General features: G+C 34.7%; 2 protein-coding genes across 7 annotated transcripts in view; one reads left to right on the top strand and one right to left on the bottom strand.

Annotated features, from left to right (window-relative positions):
- Positions 1 to 6,242, top strand: part of LOC581284 (echinoderm microtubule-associated protein-like 4) — a 44,721-nt gene extending 38,479 nt beyond the window's left edge. For all 6 annotated transcript variants that reach the window (XM_031000403.1, XM_031000402.1, XM_031000404.1 and 3 more), the window contains one exon: positions 739 to 6,242. In XM_031000403.1, the coding sequence (XP_030856263.1) occupies positions 739 to 876 (138 nt within the window). In that variant the 3' untranslated portion in view covers positions 877 to 6,242. The remainder of the gene's footprint in view (positions 1 to 738) is intronic.
- A 1,702-nt stretch (positions 6,243 to 7,944) lies between these two features.
- Positions 7,945 to 17,239, bottom strand: LOC581228 (signal peptidase complex catalytic subunit SEC11A). The gene is made up of 5 exons (XM_030972244.1): positions 17,096 to 17,239; positions 14,331 to 14,440; positions 12,851 to 13,000; positions 11,940 to 12,117; positions 7,945 to 10,131 (listed from the first exon to the last, which is right to left on the bottom strand). The coding sequence occupies exons 1-5, from the start codon at positions 17,144 to 17,146 to the stop codon at positions 10,081 to 10,083; spliced, it is 540 nt and encodes a 179-aa protein (XP_030828104.1). The 5' UTR covers positions 17,147 to 17,239; the 3' UTR covers positions 7,945 to 10,080.
- Positions 17,240 to 19,803: the final 2,564 nt, after the last annotated feature.

Raw genomic sequence — 19,803 nt, 5'->3', positions numbered from 1 at the left:
CATTTTAGTCATTGCTTTCAAATACCAGGGTGGGGTGATTGTTTCAGAAATTTTCCAAAAATTCTGCCATTGATTACCGTAAATCTCTGTATAAGGCGCACTTTTTTGCCGCCGAAAAAAATTGAAAGTCGGGGGTGCACCTTATACACAGGTACAGAAAAAAAAAGTTTCTTTTTTAAGTTTAGATTTATGGCGCTATGCCTGGCAATGTCTCCCAGCTCAGTAATCAGTGTGTTGACTCACCACTCGGAAACTACAACAACACTAAAATTTGTCTGTCATCTTGGTTTGAAAGTAATCTTTCTAATAGATCTCAATATGTAGTTTATAATAATAATTCCTCAAAACAAATGGTGTACCACAAGGTTCTATCCTAGGACCTAGGTACTCTATTGTTTTTAATTTACATTAATGATCTTACACATTCTTCTAAAAACGACATTTTTACTATTATTTGTGACAAGTTTACAAACACAAATCAGCGCCTTAAACTGCACCTCGATGTTAAATGAAGGTCCTTCCCCGCGTGGGTTTTCCCTCCCCAAAATAGGGGTGCGCCTTATACACAGGTGCGCCTTATACACGGAGATTTACGGTATAAAAACATCTCAGATTATTTCAAGAGATGCAGATAGTCAATAAGATACACATATATATTGCTTCATTTCGTCTGTTGGGTAGAGAAAGATGTGTTATAAACAGGAAGATATCTGTGTTGTGTTTGTTTTATATATCTAGACTCAGTACAAGCAGTTTGCTGCCCATCCTCACTGTGCTGTATGTGTAAGGTTTGCTAGCTCTTCTGAACAATACCTCCTATCTGTTGGATCCAAAGACTACACCGTCTGCCAATGGAAAATTTCCTCTGCCAAGTAGTGATTCTACTAGGGTTTACCAGTTTCATGCAGTCTAAATTCTTAGCTTGGATACAGAAGATGATGCCACAAGCCCACATTTGCTATGTTACAAGATGAGACATCACTAGCTCTGAAGCTTTAGTCTCTTTCGAGGTTGGGTAGGTGTCTCCTGCTTCTACTATTAAAGACCGTTGTAAGTTATAGTGATGAAATTATAGTGTAGCGAGTTTGGAGACAAAACCCTTACTCTGTTTTGAAGATAAGTTGATGTACATAAAACTAAACCCACTTTCATTGAGAAAAGTGAAAAACAGTCCCATGTGGATGAGGTTAGAGCTAGGCTAAAGCTTCAGGACTATATGCTTTATAATGTGTTTACATTAAGTAGGTGAGTGGCCGAATGATTGTTGATGGTAAAAGTATGTAGTCCTCTGTTGTTGAGTATGTGAATATTCACTCACATGGGTAGTAAGTCGGTAGTATGTAGTAAGTCGGTAAGTCGGTATTGGTAGTAAGTCGGTAGACAGGGTTTTTTTTCTCGGTGTATAATGATAAAATTGTGTGTTAGTTTGCATGGAACAGACAAGTAGGAAAGAAAGATAAACTATCAGAGTATACTTTTTTTTGAACAATTCAATTGAGAAGAGAAAGGGGGTGGGATGAAGTTTATAGTTTTGCCAATCATCTGTAGTTGAAGTTGAAGATTTGTCTCGGTTTATAGAAGTCATGTGAAGTCACATGGCATATACATGCAACCCCTCGGTGCCATTATATCTATTAATGAGTATTCAAATTAACTTTAAGGTTCACACCTTGAAGATCGATTGTTTTTTAAATTCCATTATGCATACAATATTTTCCACAGGAATGAAGTTTTACAATGCAAATGCCTGTCATTTTAAAATTTCAGGCAAAGAATTATTGTGAATACAAGAAAGAATTTAATGAAATTCATGGGGAATGTAACTATTTATCACATTGGCAGTTTGATGGAGGAAACGTGCAATATTATCTCTACCATGAAAACAAGAAGTTTTTACTTTAAGAAAAAAAGATTACTTGGCAATGGTTGATATATAAGAATCTGCATGTATATTTATTTTATGTTGATGTTAATTGGTATTATTTTGTAAAGTCTGTTTTAGAGATAATGTCATAATCAAAATTGTGAAAATATGTTTCAACATTGATATTATCTGTGAAATATTGTCACAGAACTTTGTTTTTATAAATGGCTACATGTAGATGTACATGCATCATCTTTTAGAATGCTTGTCTCTTGGAGCTATTATATCATTTTGTAAGTACTGGTTTTTAAACATTTAAGGTAAACGCTCTCGCCGGTCTCGCCTGCATCACGCAATTCGATATGATGAAAAATTGAGGTTGGGACATTATTTCTGGATTAGGATGGCCCATTAACAGGCCCCATAAACTGAAATCCTCTGAATATAATCAGCATTTTGAAGTGTATATTGATGAAGAATCATTAGAAGAATGATTTACTATTATTTGGAACAAGATTGATAAATTTAATGAAATATGAACAAATAACAAAAATGGATTTATTTATTCTCATATTAAGTTGTGAAAACATAATCCAAATCTACTGACCTAAAATGACCTTTGACCTTGACTTTGACTTTGTGGCCTGGAATTTGAGTCGTATGATTTGTGATACTTGATAACCCTTGGGTACAAGTTTCATGGAATTTGAACATACACTTTAGAAAATAGCTAAAAATTCAAAATATTGATGTTGATGACACAAAAAAAAAGTCTAAGTTTGTTGACCAGAAATGACCTTGACCTTGACTTTGTAACCTGAAATTCTCCTCACATGATCGGGGATACCGGTACTTGATAACCCTTTAGTCCAAGTTTCATTGGAACCGGAAAAGCGGCGCCTATGTCTCGCTTTTTGCTATGCAGGCGGGACAAAAAGCATATGAGTTTAACCTGTTCCTACTCTTTAATGTTTGATATATTTTGATCTTAGGTATATGTTTTGTGAAGTTGAATGAAGTAAAGTTTATATTTATATGAGCTGGGAAACTGTATAGGGGTACACAAAAGAAGGACAAGTGCAATATGAAGATATCTTACTGTAAATAGAAATGGCATTGTTCGTATAAGATTATCAATTTAACATCCCATTTCTATGCAATCTTTACAGGTTAAAATCAAATATTACCAATGTAATTTTCTATTTTTCAGCTTTGCATAAGATTTTAATAAATTATAAGTATATAGATTAGGTGTTTGACAAATGTTTTCTCATGGGCCATTGGCCATCATTGTACACTGCTGGCTTGACCAAAAATTGTTTTTATGGAAGGGGGAAAAAAGGGGAAAAAATTGTTTTATATTCCTCAATTTTTCATGTTTTCTCTTTGACTTGTAAATACATAAATTATGAATATTCATATTTGAAAGAAGTTTATATTGTATGACTGAAAACTTTGATTTGTTAAAACTGAAAAGGTTTTGATAGATTTATATTCTATTCTCGAATACATGTAGGTCATTCTCATTTTATCATTAATATATAAGAAAGAAGTTAACAATTTTCTTGCAAAAGCAAGTAGTCTGTAACTTGCTGTAGAGAAACACAGCTATTGATGTTAATGGAGATATATATGGTATTTTGGGTTTATTTGCTATTCTCTTTCATATTTATTCAACCTCAGGTCCGTTTGCCATTTTGTGATGTCTACTGTGTGTCTTAGGGTAGCTAAATGTACTAGGAATGAAAGTTTGTTCGCAGTAATACCAAATCAATCGCAAGTTTGCAGTCCCCTTTGTACAAAGTTGCGATGAAGTTACGTTTGATATCAACTCTTTATAGGATGGGCCCTGACATAGCAATGGCTGTTATGTTTATGAAAGAGACCTTTTTACTAAATACTTTTTAAATAAAAGATTCTCATGACAATTACAAAGCTTGCCAGAGGCTTGTCAGATACAGCAACAACTCTTGTATATAAAAAGGATTCTGTCCATAGAGACGCTATTATTCACAGGAGCTGGTTGAAATGGCTGATATAGCCAGGGGTTACAGAAAGAGACATGCATATATCAAAATACTTATTTAGTAAACAAGTCTGTTGTATGAGGTGGTTTGCAAAGAAACACAAGGTGATATCTGTGAACCAAGTTTATACCTGAAAGGTACTATGTCCCTTTTGCAGCCAACATCAAATTCTGTAGAACTTTGCAGGAATTATGAATACTTTTATGTCATGTATCTCCTATCTGTGAAATTTAAACATTAGCAGTGTCCTTGTATATAATGGCCAAAATTAAACTGATTGAATGTTTTTGCAGCACATAACATACGACCATTCAGTAAAAGGGTCTTAACATCAGACTGTTACTTAGGTGATTGCAATAACTTAAGTCTATTTTTGACAACTAGTGGTAGTTATTTTCCCACTAAAAGCCATTTTCAAGCCCTTTTGAAATTAGTATTGTCTTTCAAATGCCGTTGAAATTTAACCTTTGCATTTGTTGGGCCTGCAAATGGGACATAAAACGGAGCCTAAATAATATATCATGCACCTGTATAAAAGAAAATTTTAGAGACCCTATCCAATGAAAATACAAATTGATATCCATGAAAAGCTGCATGAACGTACAAAACAAATATAAAGGAATAACAAATAGTTTCCCTTTTAATATTGCACAAACATAAATCAAAACTTCATTTCATGCATTTGTATCCCGTTTAAACAAACAAAATACATATTTTTTTATTCATTAAACATTATTTCTCTAAAAAACGGTTAAAAAAAAACTTTATTAAAAAGCCGACCATAGATTTTAGGGTCGGTCGCACAGGGCAATGCAACATTTTTCGTTGACGCCTTATGGGTCAACGGGGGTAAAATTCGCAGCAGTTATAGTGTCGACATAACGTGGACTCGATTGGCTTGCCTGTATAACTGGGGCGATGAGCTGTGCTTAATTAATGCCAAGTCATTGTGAATATGCATACTCCACATTAGTGATATCTCATTAATTTGATAGCTTAATTTTAGGCAGACAACTTCTGATTTTCAAAGCATTAGATTTTGAGTATTCAGCGGGCTGTTATTCTCCTCTGACAGACACTGACATAGCATTTAATCAATATTATTTTAATCTATTGCTTATAAGCTTTCCTTTGATATGTAATTCATCTATTTGATTTTTCACTTCTGACAGGGTCTTTGAAAGAAAGTATCTGAGCAGGAGCTGAAAACATCCACATCCAGTGCTTTTACTATTAGTGTAGATAAACTGTATTGTATGTGTCTGAATAGGAGGTCCTTTAAATTTCAAAATAGCCTCACCATTTTGTGCAATGTTGATGCATAGCTTTTCCATTTTCTTGGGAGTAGCATTTTATTAAGAAGACATTTCTTGTATTTTGAATGTTTCATTATGTAATTTGGGGGGTTTCTCATGTGATTTACTTTTAGAATGCTTCTAGAATAGAATTAGAATAGAATTTATTGACTCATTCGACCCCCTTCTGGGGTATGAGAGTACATACTGACAAATTTTCAACCAAATTGTTTTTGCCATCAGTTATTGTCAGTGTTTTATTTCACCTCTCTTCAACTTTCTAAGTCACTAACCTTCCTCTACTTTCTTCTCTTTTCTCCATTTCCTTGCTTTCCTTCACTGTTCTCGTTCTTCTTCATCTTTTCAGGGGTTTTTTCCTTCTGCCTCGATGCTGTCTTTTTTTCTTTTTCTTCCTTTCTTTTTGTTTTTATCTCCTTTTATTTTGTTCTTTCTTCTTTTTGTATTCTTTTCTTGATAATGATTATTAACAAAGTGATATTGCTTTATACAGTGCCATAAACATCCTCATGGAATAACCCACCACTTTTTTGTTGTTTATTGTCAACACTGTCATATCTTGAAATGATTTATTACCATCAATTCCGCTCTTATACTTGACTCTCAAAGTGTGTGAAAGAAATTATGTTTTAAAAATGTACTCTGGTATACATATTACAATGTACGTTTCATAACCAGTCTATCGTGAATATGTATGTGATATTTGTGCCTAAATGTGGTATGTATACAACCATAGAAACCTACCGTCCATATCAACCAAACACCCAACAATCATTATCCAAGTGCTTTCAATTTCTTATGCAAATGTACAACCAAATCAAATATCTAATTTTCACTACATGTATTAGTTAAAATTAGAAATATCACTGTCTATGATGAAACAATCTACATGTACTAGATTTTGCATTCCAGTTTTACTCCATCCAAAACAAATAATTCAGAATATGCAAATATTATGTAATAAATGTCTGTTCTGTAACTGGTAGATTGATGTGAAATTGTGAATAAATGTGCTATACTTAGTGAGTTGAAGGTGTACTTACAATTTTCTATAGCATCTAATTTTATGTGCTGTTGCCATTTTTTTAATGTTGTTGGCTATTGCCAAGGTAACAAATCATATTCTGAAAAATTACATATATTTTTCATCAAACAGCCCAAAAATATAGTGTAAATGGGTAAATAAATTTATTTCCAGTTATACACATTTGATTTTAATAAAATCTTCCCAGGTCATGGCAACCGCCGTATTGGAGCATAACCATGACCTAAGAAGACTGGAAGGAGGGAGAAGGAGAAGAGAGAGAGAGAACGAGGGAGAATATAGAGAATGAGGAAGAAGGGAGGGAAAGAGAAAGAGGGAGGGAAAGAGAAAGAGGGGGAAAATAGAATGAGAGAGAGAGAGAGTTGGGGGAGAGAGAAGAGAAGACATCATAACCTCTCACTGAATTAAAAAAGAATAGAATAGTATACAAATCTTGACTGCTCATGAGGATGATGGTGGGAATTATCACTTCCAAGGTGGTGTTCATATCGGCCCTTCTATCGCCCCCGACGCGAAGCCGAGGGGTGATAAAAGGGGGATGAAGGAGTATGAAGTTGAACACAACGGAGGGAATGATAATTTCCTCCACCATCCGATTACAGAGCAGTCCATATTTGTTTTATATACCTCATCCTTTTCATTGATTCATGAATAGGTCTAGAAAAGAAATCAAATAACAAGAGTCTCTATGCTCCTCACAGTAATATATTTACAGTCTTTTGAAGCTCAAAACAGTTTCAAATATCCAACGCTAAAAGAAATTGAAGTAAAGTAATACAGTTACTGCGGCCCAGCGTAAATTGCATGGATTGAGCGCGCATTTGAAATCTTTTACGCTCTGTGTGCAAAAGTCGTGGAGGGGTGAGAAGTCCTATCACAGGGGTTGATAGTAGCTATCAAATCCTCTGACGCAATGATAGATCGAAATGTTCCTTGTCATGTGATATAGTTTTGACCAATCAGTGAATGACAATCTATGTATGAGGTATAAAATAAAGTATGGAATCATTTAAACAGGCATTCTTTCCATGTCTTTCAGACTAAAAATAAATATGAATCACAGGTAAAAGCATAGAAAATGTATATAGAAATGGTCTTTAATACCCATTGACAAAATAACAGTCACAATATTTTCAAACACTTTCCAAACAAAACAAGGGAAAGAGAGGAGAACACGGTAAATTACACATGATATGAAACCTGGCCAGTTACAGACATTTTACAATGTAAACATGCCAGAGAAGATATCAAAATGGCATACCCCCGGTATTGTTTCATCTACATGTACTTGTCTCGTCTGTTTTGCTTAAAGCCTATCTGCACTAGTTTGGCCAGGAGGGATTAGACCTCCATGCATGGTCACTGACAGGTGGTTATCTCATCAAATCAGCTCTCAATTAACATAAGAAAAAGAGGACCATGGGGGACCAATGGGTACCGCTTAAGCATTGTTTGCTATATAGAGGGCCCAAGTAGCTACAAGTAGTGCAGTCTTCCTTTATAAGCATAATTGAAGGAAAAAGATGGTAAGGTATAACCTTTTTTTTCCTCAGCATTGTTACAACTGTTTCTACAAGACTTTAGGAACAACAGAAACGTTGACACCATTGCATAACATAAACAGAGTTTGACATAGTAATAAATTTACAGAAAGAAACAAAACGAAATAAAACATAAATATGATGGCCTTTTTTGTTATTAGTAACTGGATAAACCTGGCAAAATTTAATCCCCTGATTTACAGAAAACCAATTGTCACTCAATCTCGCGATCTTGTACAAAAACTGTATTTATATTAACCAAAAGAAATTGACAAGACTAAATTTAGTCATCGATTGAAAATAAGATTTAAACAAATAATAATTCCTACTTTGAATTGTGAAATGTAGAAATTTCAGTGTAGAGGATGTGTCACAGGTCTATTGATCAAATATTCTGAGTCTGAATTTAAAGTGAACCAATCACCGGAAGAAAAAAAAAAAGGTGTGTACATACAGGAAGAATCAACCTCAAACAAACTTTACCTGGCGTTCTATAGGTGAATGGTTAAAGATAAAGACCATTTATGGTCATGCGATTGCACTGTGAAAGAAACATTGTGGAATCAATCAGAAAAGGTTGAGCATCTAGCATATTAGTATTGGTGTGTACTGCAAGGTTCTGATATCATCAAAATGATAAGAAATTTGGCCCATTCTTGGTAAAGTCACAAGCACTGTACACAGAAAGGTGTATATGGGACTAAGCGACATGTGCGCGACATGTGCGCGACAGTTGCGTGCCCAAATCATGTCAGGGTAACATGAATATAATTAAATGCTCTATAGTTCACAAGCTTATGCAGGACCTAGATAAAGTTAACATATATAAATAGTGTCAAGAGCATAAACTTGGTTTACCTGATTATACACACATGCATAGACAAGGTTAAAAAACAAAAATCTTCCAGTCTATTTGGTTGTCCAAAAGTCTGCTTTGGTTGGCATAATTTGATAACCATAAATCATACCTAGTAACAATGTCAAATTCATGTTTTACTACAATCCTATACAAAGTAGAGGCTTTTAAAAACATTCAGTTTATCATTTGATAATCAGGCATATAGTTTCCATTATAGGACAAGTTCTGATACTCCATACTCTCCCTTTCTTGAACAATCTTTTCATCTAAATGCCAAATTTATGAATGTATGCTACAACTATACTACTGTAAAAGAGTGAAACTGTGGACTAAGATGATTATGTGGGAGTTCCTAAGAGGAAAAATCATACCATTAGAAAGTAGGTGTAATGAAACATCAGTCCTGACTTTCAGTTTACAACTGACAAGCCTTACATAATGAGCATAGCAGCAATGACTCAAAGATCTCCCCCCTGGACAAACACTTTTCAAAATAAATTACTTTTCTAACCCTAACTGAATGATCTCTAACCTCTAACAGGGCATGTCCACTCAGTTTTTCTATAAAGAAATCTATACATATGTGTACAAAAAAAAAGCATCAACTAGGAAGTGCATCCGTGTGAAGCATGGTGTATTACACATACCGGGTAAAAACTCTGGTAACACCATGTTTAAGAGTGATTAATCAAGTAAGTAAATTGATATTTAGTAGCACAGGAAAAAAAAAAATTGATTCAGATTTCATATGTGCCCAATATTGTGATAGTGACAACACAATATACAGCTTTATGACGTATGTACACAAATATTACAAAAAGACTGTGAAACAAACAAATTATATCAACCCAAATTTGACTAAGACAATAAGAAGGTAAGACTTTTATAATAAATCTCTGCTCAGGATACCAACTGATAGAAGGGCATGATGCTACAATTTTTTTCTTTACCACTAGCCCAGTCCAATGCTATCAATTTCCTGCACAGACATCAAATCACCTGCCCCAACTGTTTTTCAGAAAGAAAAAAAAATCTAGTTTTATCAACTCACCATTTTCCCAACATGGCTGATTCATGTTTTTAAAATCAAACTTCCGTTCAAGTATGTTGCCAGTAAATTGACTTGCCTGATCTGGCAAATGTGATTACATCACGTTTTGGGAAGTTTGGTTGCCCTAGGACATGGAGAAGTGGTTTTTATAGCACCCTGCAAGAGGCACAAACTGTTACTTTCAGAACAGATAAAGGTGGTTGATCATGCATAAAGATGATACACATATAAATAAAAGTAGCATGTGAAAAGACTAAAAAGGTATACTACAATCCCCAAAGTACTCTACAATTTTTGAAATCCATGAACAAATTTGTCCAGGAGATGAGGAAAAGCAACAGATTCAAATAGAATGATTGGCAAGAGCTCCTGGGGTGGTGTCATTCTCGATGTATCAGTACAAATATGCCAAGACCAGCTAGAATAATATACTGTCAAGAGAAAAGGAGAGAAGATGAAACCAAATTTAATACCATCATAGTCCGTAAGCATTTTTGTCAAAGATACTAAATATTGATTTCCTTACATTGAGATTGAGATTGGTTTGTGTGAATAAATGAATGGTAAAATTGTAGGGTGGGGGGAGGGGGAGGGGGGAGGGGGAGGGGAAGACCTGACATTTGCTTTAGCGATAATTGTTCCTGGCTTCATTCATCAAAAGTATAGGGTTAGGTATAAAGGGTTAGGTATAATTTTGGGTCTAGAGTTGAAGTTAGGAATTCCGTCAGTGAAGGAAATTACTGCAGAGCAAAAATCACAGAAATATGAATCCTACGACTCTGTCGGTGCATGTGAATGGGCCACCTGGGATCAAATTGATCATGACTGTCTGCACACATTTATCCCCATACATTACCTGGTAAATTAAGTTTGATGACAGCTGAATACATCATGAATAATAGTTAACAAAACATCCACTTAAAATGCAATACTGGCTCCCCATAGAATACAAGACAAATAAAAACATAAACAGAACCAAAATTTGTCAGCAGGAATGCATTTTAAGGGAACCTCATGGGAAGGAAAAAAAACTTGACAACTTAAATTTACAAAATTGACAGATACAGAACTCTGATAATGAAGTAAATTTCTTTTTTAGAGATATTTCATTGTTATACTGATATTGTTTGCAAAGAGACCTGCAAAAACAAAAAACAAAATTTAAAAAATACATAACTAACAAAACAAAAAACTTGTATGAAACGGTATACCAGATAAGAGGGGAAAAAATCAAAACAAATGCGACTGCTTCTCCTATATGCCTCCACCTTAAATTCAGTAAGGGAAAGGGATGGAATTATTCATGACATATCACAAAGAAAACAAAAAGCCTATATTAATAATCAAATGTCAACTGATGGCTATGAGCTATGACCTTTGCCTACCAGTCCCAAAATGTAATTGGATATCTCCCATATGGTCACCATATTCAAAGCTCGTACATATTGCTATTGCTATTGTGATAACAACTAGCAAGGGTAATATCTCTAACTTAAAAAATTGACCTCTATGACCTTTGTTCTAATTAAAAATGTATTTAGGTCATCTCCCTATGGTGATGCAAACTATTGCAATGTTTGAGGCTAATACATCTATCTACTTATACCCAAATCTACTCAGATATCCTTCTATGGTGACACATATTATCATCAAGTTTGAAGTTTATATCTCAAGTGGTTATGCATGTATTTTAAATGGTTGAGTTACAGAAGATTTGAAGTTCATATTGCAAGTGGTTCTCAATGTATTGTGATGAGGCTAAAACCTGAAATTTCAGAAATTGACCTCTAAGATGTTTGACCTTTGACCAAATCAATCCAAAATCAACTTATGTTGTCTTCCTATGGTGATACTTACTATCACAACGTTTGAAGATTTTACCTCAAGTGGTTCTTGAGATATTGTGATAGCAAGGATAAAAACTTTTAATTACAGAAATTGACCTCTGTGACCTTTGACCTACTTACCTTAAATCTAATGAGACTGTTTTTCTATAGTGATGCATACTATCATCAAGCTTGAGGCTAATACATCTATCTACTTATACCAAAATCTACTCAGATATTTTTCTATGGTGACATATTATCATTAAGTTTGAAGTTTATATTTTAAGTGGTTGAGATGTTGCAATAACGAGAAAGCAGGACTGACAGACGGACAACCCCAAAATGGAGGCATAACATTGAATTATAATCATGTACATATCAATAGCTGGATAATAATTCTGAATTAATCTTACCTTCAATTTTGGATAATCATTCATCATTATTGTGACATTGCCTATGTAGGGTACAAAACCTCGTGCTCTACCAACGACATCTTTTCTCTCAAGCCATAGCTGACCCTTGGCATAAAGTCCTCTATCATCAACCATGTTATTATCTCCTTTTGTTAAAAACTTCACAGTACCATCTTCCCTGTGGATGAAATAATCATACATGGTAATGAAAACAATTTTATTGATTTACCCCACTTTCATTCTGATCACTATCATCTACCGTGCACCGGACTTATTAAATGAAAGTTTACAACTTTTGATGGACCCAATGGACATCAACTTGTTATCTTCAGTTCAGTAGGACGTGTTATCTACAATGCCATGCTGTATCCCTTGATAAAACATTTTCTGTATGACGATAATCACAATTAAAACCACAGCCAAGCCTGAAAGTAAATTAACAAAACTTTACACCTTCTGCAACATGTACTGGGATCAGTTCAATATGGAATATTAATGACTTTTGGAAGGTTAACATTGACTACAAAATTAATTAAGTATCATCAAACAGCCTCTGACATGGAATTCCAGAAGAACTTCTCAATTGAACTGAAATGCATTCAAGATCTACAAACATTATCCAGTACATAATTTCTCTTCACGTTCAGCGATGAACGTGGTATCAAAGTTTGGTACTATTGCAAATAATTTCTGATTGTATCTGAAAAATGAAAGCATTTCAAGAAGAGTCTTTTTCATGTTACATGGCTAATGTTATAATCTTCCATATGGGAATAGTAAATCAATGAGAAAGCTCATTTGATAATGATTTTCCATCTTTATACCAGAGCTCAAAAAAAAAAAAAAATTGCATGGAAACCATTACACCATAGGCAATGAATAAGATGCAAACATGATGGAAAAATACATACTTTTCATGTAGTCTCAGGACTCTGTGTACTATAGGAATGTCTCTGCCTTCAATCTTGAAAACAACTATCTCTCCAACGCGGATTGGATCTTCCTGATAATTCGTTAAAAAGAGAAGATCTCCTCTGTGAAAAGCTGGCTCCATGCTCCCACTACAAATGGAAAAAAATGCAATATATAAGCGAAGATCAACTAAGTCATAATGGGACAAAATGTACTCTGCTCACTTGTTAAATTGTCTATTCATATGTGTGAATACATCAATCACACCATCTTGGAACTTCTTAAGCAGAAAGTGCAACATATTATCAAGTGCTGCAGAGTTCAGACTCTTTTTAGCTGCACATAAATTTTTTGTAGAGCCTTTTTTGTTATTACTTGCACTGTACACTAAGCACTTGACAACCACAGGGTATGATAATACACCAATGGCGTTATGTACTATACTGGAAGAAAAAGAAGAAGAAATCCAAAAGGCAATGGAATGCAATAATTTATCATGGAGATGACATTGAAATCTCTTCAAAATTATTCTCAGTACAGGTAACAGATGTATTATTATAAGGTTTCATGTGCCAAGATATGAACACAACTCTAATAATTTAATCAGAAGTTCAGAAATGATATAATTTTTTTTTTTTAATATTGATATATTTTTTTTTATTAAAGCTAAATTTTATCTTCTAAAACAATCTGATCAAATCTCTTTGAACTGTTTTTACATTCATCCCAAATTTTTAAATAATAACTTTAAATAGAATTGCTTTATAATCTGTGTGAGCAAATATATAATTAACTAATTTCAAATACCAGTAACAGTTATTTGTATGTTTGAACAATTGGTGTATTGTTTAATTTCTGTTTTAAAAAAGTTACCAACATGACTATGCAATATGGTTTTACAATGGCTTTTCTCAAGATTTGTAATCATTTGTTCATACAAGTCAACCGTGAGATGTGCTTATTAAGTTATTACTCATTGTTTATGCACATACATGTATACTGGTACTTAAAGTGTGATGCATTGGAATCGCATGGTGAAAATTCTCAAAATTTGTAAAAATGCCTGAAAATGTTGTGAAACTCACAACTGAAAACTGTTATAAAATTATGGTGGCATTGTGGCAAAATATTCATTATTAGCCATTTTATAGTCAAGTATAGTAATTTTTCTTTTCAAATTTGAATTTTGCAACTGGCAGGGTTTTGTTCATCCCAATTGTTGTGTAAAATTTGGGCTTCAGTTTTCATTCATAGAGAGAAAGAGTATTTTTCTGCACATACTTTCATAAACATATCTTACTGCTAGAGATAAATTTGAATTAGGTGTCAATGGAACATATGAATAAAATTGTGAAAAACTAAGAAGATATGGGCAGCTTTATACCAATAGCATTTATACTTTTATAGTCATTTTTAATTACTTTGATTTAGTTTGATCACTGATTCATACACGCTGTCTACCTAAGAGCTTCCACATACCTGAGTACAACTACAATAGGACTCTCACTCCCTGTGACAACCATGAGGCCTTTCCATATCATAAGCGCTGACGACACTATCATACCAAAGTTCAGCACCTGGTAAAATAGCTGTAATAAACACACAAAAATACATGAAAGTAGTAAAGGGAGAAAAGTTCTTTGGTAGGCAAATTCATGCAAAAAAATATATTCAAGAAATTGACTTGAAAACACATCAGACAATTAGTCTGAACCGAGTCAGGAGCAAATTTGAAGAAATTATATTTTTAAATGTTGTAAAACCAAAGATATAAGAAGAAAACTGACTAAGTATCTGTACTAAAAATCGTACATGTAAAATTGGTCGTAGACATTCGACAGCTGAAAATGACGCGCACGGTTGTGGTACGTGCGTTCTCGAATCCAAAATCGTATCTCACACACACTCTCTCGCCATACCGTGAATGGTCCGTCGTGGGGAGCTAGCCGCCCGAGAGTTTGCCAGCGATACCAACGCACCCTCGGAGCTCCACAGCGCACAATTTTAGCGGAACTCGAAAGGTTCGAGGTGGGAAGGTGGCGGGCTAGCTTTTTGCCAAAACCACGCTAGAACGTCTGCTGGCAAAGTGAAAATAACTACGATCGAGAACATCGTCGGTTTCAGTGAGATAATTCTGAATTCTAATGGAGACTATATAATAAATTATATCGACAAAGAAACCTCGGTAGATCTCTTATAACTATACAAAAGCTTGTTTATTTCTTGTTTTGACATTTGTTTTCGAGCCATTTTTTCGTGCGCGAGTCAATGCAAACTTTGTATTACCAAACTTTCAACACGCAAGGAACGGGGAACACTCGCGGACCCCGTATCAAATTCGTTGCAAAAAAAAATTTCAAGGGTGATTTTGAAGCAGTGAAGAAAATTTGCGCTGCGATGCGCAGAAATATACTTGAAAGAAACTTAAAAAATCACACCTCAATTTTCAGAAAATCGTATTTGCATTACCAAGCCTAGTTGTGAGTTGTTTATAACTCAGATTTTATGAAGATTTGTCGGAAAAAAATGCCATTTTTTTCCGTTTGGTGGTCATTTCTAGGCTAATATTTAAAAAGTTGCATCAGTAATGGGCCCCATGTTTCTCTTATCGTACTCGCATGTTATTTCTACATAGATTAAACATAGGACGGTTAGGGGTAAGACCGGATAACATTATAAAAAAGATATATCCTTCCACCCTCCCATATCCAAGTTTTTCGTACGCTCGCGAAGCGCCCTCTAGTGCCCCATGAATGTGCCTATCTTTGGATGAAATTGGATAACTTCTAAAATAGGCTGATCTAAAATTGGCTGAAGTATTAACTGTAGGACAAAATGCGTCCTCAAAAATAAGGATGGTCTGCATTTTCGCGGATGTTTTTTTTCATCGGCGCTCAGCGGGTTTCAGGTAATACTGAACTGCCCACTGGCAATTAAAAAAATGGATTCCCACAGATACACGCAAGGATACTCGCACGGCAGAGAGGTACGCAGTCTGCAAATAACCAAAAATGCATGGCGAATAATAGACCGAAAGCTTCAGTCTCTATAATCGTCGGTTGTTCCACTGAGACTACGTCTGGCTCCACTAGACCTCCGGTTATAGAGACTGAACGACTGCCTATGCCAGCCTGTGTTGAACTTATTCCGCTAGATTTTAGCCGCTAGGCCCCTCCCACAAACTTGCCACGGCCGTATTGTTATGCCCCCAAAATCCCCCAAAATGTCATTTTACCTCGTTCATTTCCAATTTTAAATTAGGCCTAGGCTATAATACATCGGTTCCACTTACTAACTTTATTGATATAATCCGTTTAATGGTCCCTTTTAAGGAAATTATGGGTCAAAATCGACATCCATGTTGAAAATCTTGCAAGCCGTGTTAAACTCTCGCTGCCGTCAATCTCATCCCTTCTAGTCTACGCCGAAGGCAAAATGATTATGAAGGAAAAACTGCGCCATCTACACGTTCGTAATGGCGTTATCACAGTTTTTCCTTCATAATCATTTTGCCTTCGGCGTAGACTAGAAGGGATGAGATTGACGGCAGCGAGAGTTTAACACGGCTTGCAAGATTTTCAACATGGATGTCGATTTTGACCCATAATTTCCTTAAAAGGGACCATTAAACGGATTATATCAATAAAGTTAGTAAGTGGAACCGATGTATTATAGCCTAGGCCTAATTTAAAATTGGAAATGAACGAGGTAAAATGACATTTTGGGGGATTTTGGGGGCATAACAATACGGCCGTGGCAAGTTTGTGGGAGGGGCCTAGCGGCTAAAATCTAGCGGAATAAGTTCAACACAGGCTGGCATAGGCGATCGTTCTGTCTCTATAACCGGAGGTCTAGTGGAGCCAGACGTAGTCTCAGTGGAACAACCGACGATTATAGAGACTGAAGCTTTCGGTCTAGGCGAATAAGTAACCAAACATGCACGCCCGTGCAATAAGTTATTGAATATCATGTGACCAACAATCCTCCAATCAAATGACAAGGATCCACATAGTGTTGTATAAAAGTAATTATACTTGAAGCCCAACATCAAGGTAAATCAAGTATGGATATGATTCTGAATTAGCGACATTATTTTTGTGTGGTGAACACTAGATCTAAAGTACAACATCAATCCCTACATATGGGACCAAATTAGTAATACTACACATTATGACAGGTCGTTTCGGTTGCATAAACAAACACACACTTGCCACGTATAACTTTACAAATGTATTTAAACTTACCTGCCGTTTATTCATACGCTTTACTTCATCTAAAAACTCGAATGACACCATTTTGGATCAAGAATAGGCTAACATACGCCGTTTGTAGTTACTTTTTCGTCGATGCCAATGGCACATTTGTGTCCAATTTGATGATCAAATGTAGCTATTAATAATTACTGTTTCTTTTGTTTGGATTGTTTGTTATTCTTGGTACAACTAATCACTTGATTAAAGTATTATCAATTAATTTTCTATCATTTTTCACATTATTTTGGTTCTTTCTGGCTTCATACATGTTCCTGCGCTAAATGTCAGGTTGAATTAACCACCAATCGGTGTTTATTTCCGAGCATCAGCCGTGTTGAAATGTGATTGGGCAAAGAGTTCCTAGGCGGGCATCTTTAAGATCCATTCACTCCACAGAACTGTAAAATACGTATTTAAGAGTTCTGTGATTCACTCCCGGCATTCACTCTTCTTCTTCTCTGTTCCTCGCTATTGGTGTCTTTAATAAATAACAAATAAAAATAAAAACCCAAATGATTATAATCTTAAAACGGGTTTTAATTGTCCCGCTTTTGTTTACATTGAAAAAACATGATTTGAAATACCTCAATAAAATTGTGTGTTAGACCCATAGAGATAACACATATATCTATGGTTAGACCCTATACATGTACCTGGGAAGAGCGACTCTCTTATGACTTAGTTTGCATAGTTTCACTTAAGAGCACATTTTTTTTTTGTCCCGGAAATTTGAAAGATTGGCCGACCGATATTTCGTTCAGTTGGGCACCTGTCGATTGTATTACAAAAAGGGGGAAATAATTACTGGAACGAAAATAACTAAATATTATAGGGAATTATATTCTAAGCATACATTTAGTGATTTCTCTGATATGAAAAAGTATTTAGAAACAACAAACTTAACTACTTTTTCTGATGACGAAGCTTTATTATGTGTTTTGCTATATTAGGTTTTATATATCTTTTACTTCTTTTTTTCTTCTCTTTTCCTCTTACGAGGCACTTTATTACTCATTTTGTATCATTTTAACAACATTGTATATGTTTTTATTACAATATATATATATATATATATATATATATATATATATATATATATATATATATATACATAATCAACAGACTGATAAAATAAATTAGGGGAGACAAAAAGAAAGTGGAAGGAAAAGATCAAGGCATGAATATAAAAGCGTTTAAAGTCCAAGTCCACTCCAAAAATAATTTGCTTTTAAAAGATGCAGAAAAACAAGAGAAACAGAGCAAAACAGATTTGGGTAAAATCTGATAACTAATACTAGGGAAGTTATGATTTTTTTGGAAAAAGTATGCAAAACTATGGAACAATGAAAATCACTACACCAATTGCCAATTTGATTATCAGTTTGTGACGTCATGTCTTTTCTATTTATTAATTGCTTTATATAGTTTGATCCCATTAATTTCCCTTTTTATCCCCCAAAACTTGATTTCCACATGCCTTTGCGTGCATGACATTTCACAAAATCTTTTATGAACTTTGAAAAATATATACTTTTTTTTTCTGAATATTGTATATTCATAATTATTGAATTTATATAACTAGTTTATCAAAATTCACATTTTCCATGATTTAACTGTAAAAAAATTACTCTATATTAGTGTATTCTCCTAATACAATATCTTTTTGGAACAAATTCATTGCCAGACGATGAATTTTCCCCCAAAAACTGCGACTTGGCGACATCTAAGCAAAATGTGTATAAACGATTTTGGTTCATTACAATATGTACAAAGCATATCGGATGTAATTTTCCACTTATAAAGATTATCTTTGCCAGGGTAAAACTTTATGAACCAATTTTAAATTAAATTGTATTACTCCGTTGTCTTTGATCTTTTTAAATTTTAAATCTAAAACATGCTTCCACTCAAAATTGATAGGTAGTTACAGTCAGGCGCGTACGCAGGGGGGGGGGGGGTGTTTGGGGGGTTAAACCCCCCCCCCTTTGGTATTTTTTTGTGTATAAACCCCCCTAAAAAAAACCTAAACCCCCCCCCCCCCCCCCCCCCCCCCTTTGGGATTTTTTTTTTTTTTTTTTTTTTTTTTTTTTTTTTTTTTAATAATAAAAAATAAAAAAAAAAAAAAAAAAAAAATTATTCCCATGGCTGGCCTAAAAAAGGCGACCTTACCCCCCCCCCAACGGAGCAAAATGTCAAATTTTCAAATTTCGAGACCAAAAAAAAAAAAAAAAGTGTCCTCTTACCCCCCCCCCCCCCCCCCCCCCCCCCCCCCCCCCCCCCCCCCCCCCCCCCCCCGCTTATTCAGCGGCTGGCTGAGTCTATATAAGTCTATATATACAAGAGAATATATAAGTGGTTTGCTTTCATAGTCGCAGTTTGATGTCTCAAACATTTCTTCATAAACTTCTGTTTCAATTGAATTAAAATTGTAATTTCTTATTTGTTCTGCCCATACTTTTGGAAAAGCCCTTTTTAGTTTTGAAAATTTGAAGTTATCTAACAAAGAACTTGTACCTAAACGTTCGTAAAGAGTATTACATGATACCCATTCACCGTTTTAATACATCACTGACTTTACAAATTATGTTTACATTCCATTCTTTGAAAAATAAGACATTTTGTCCATGTTTGATGTTAATGTTATACCTAAGAATTTCATTACACATGTCTCTTACATTCTTAATGCGCACCAGTATGTG

The sequence above is a fragment of the Strongylocentrotus purpuratus genome, unplaced genomic scaffold, assembly GCF_000002235.5.
Source record: "Strongylocentrotus purpuratus isolate Spur 01 unplaced genomic scaffold, Spur_5.0 spur5_scaffold_6, whole genome shotgun sequence".
Lineage (NCBI taxonomy): Eukaryota > Metazoa > Echinodermata > Echinoidea > Camarodonta > Strongylocentrotidae > Strongylocentrotus > Strongylocentrotus purpuratus.
The sequence above is the reverse complement of the archived record's forward strand: the minus strand, read 5'-3'. Positions and strand labels throughout refer to the sequence as shown.

What these genes read in the sequence shown, in the direction of transcription:
- LOC581228 (XM_030972244.1), bottom strand. Translation starts at nt 17,146, where the DNA reads ATGGTGTCATTCGAGTTTTTAGATGAAGTAAAGCGTATGAATAAACGG. An exon ending in CCTATTGTAGTTGTACTCAG is followed by an intron (nt 13,001 to 14,330) that starts GTATGTGGAAGC and finishes TTCCATTTGTAG; the next exon opens with TGGGAGCATGGAGCCAGCTT. An exon ending in ATGATTATCCAAAATTGAAG is followed by an intron (nt 10,132 to 11,939) that starts GTAAGATTAATT and finishes TTCTCTTGACAG; the next exon opens with TATATTATTCTAGCTGGTCT.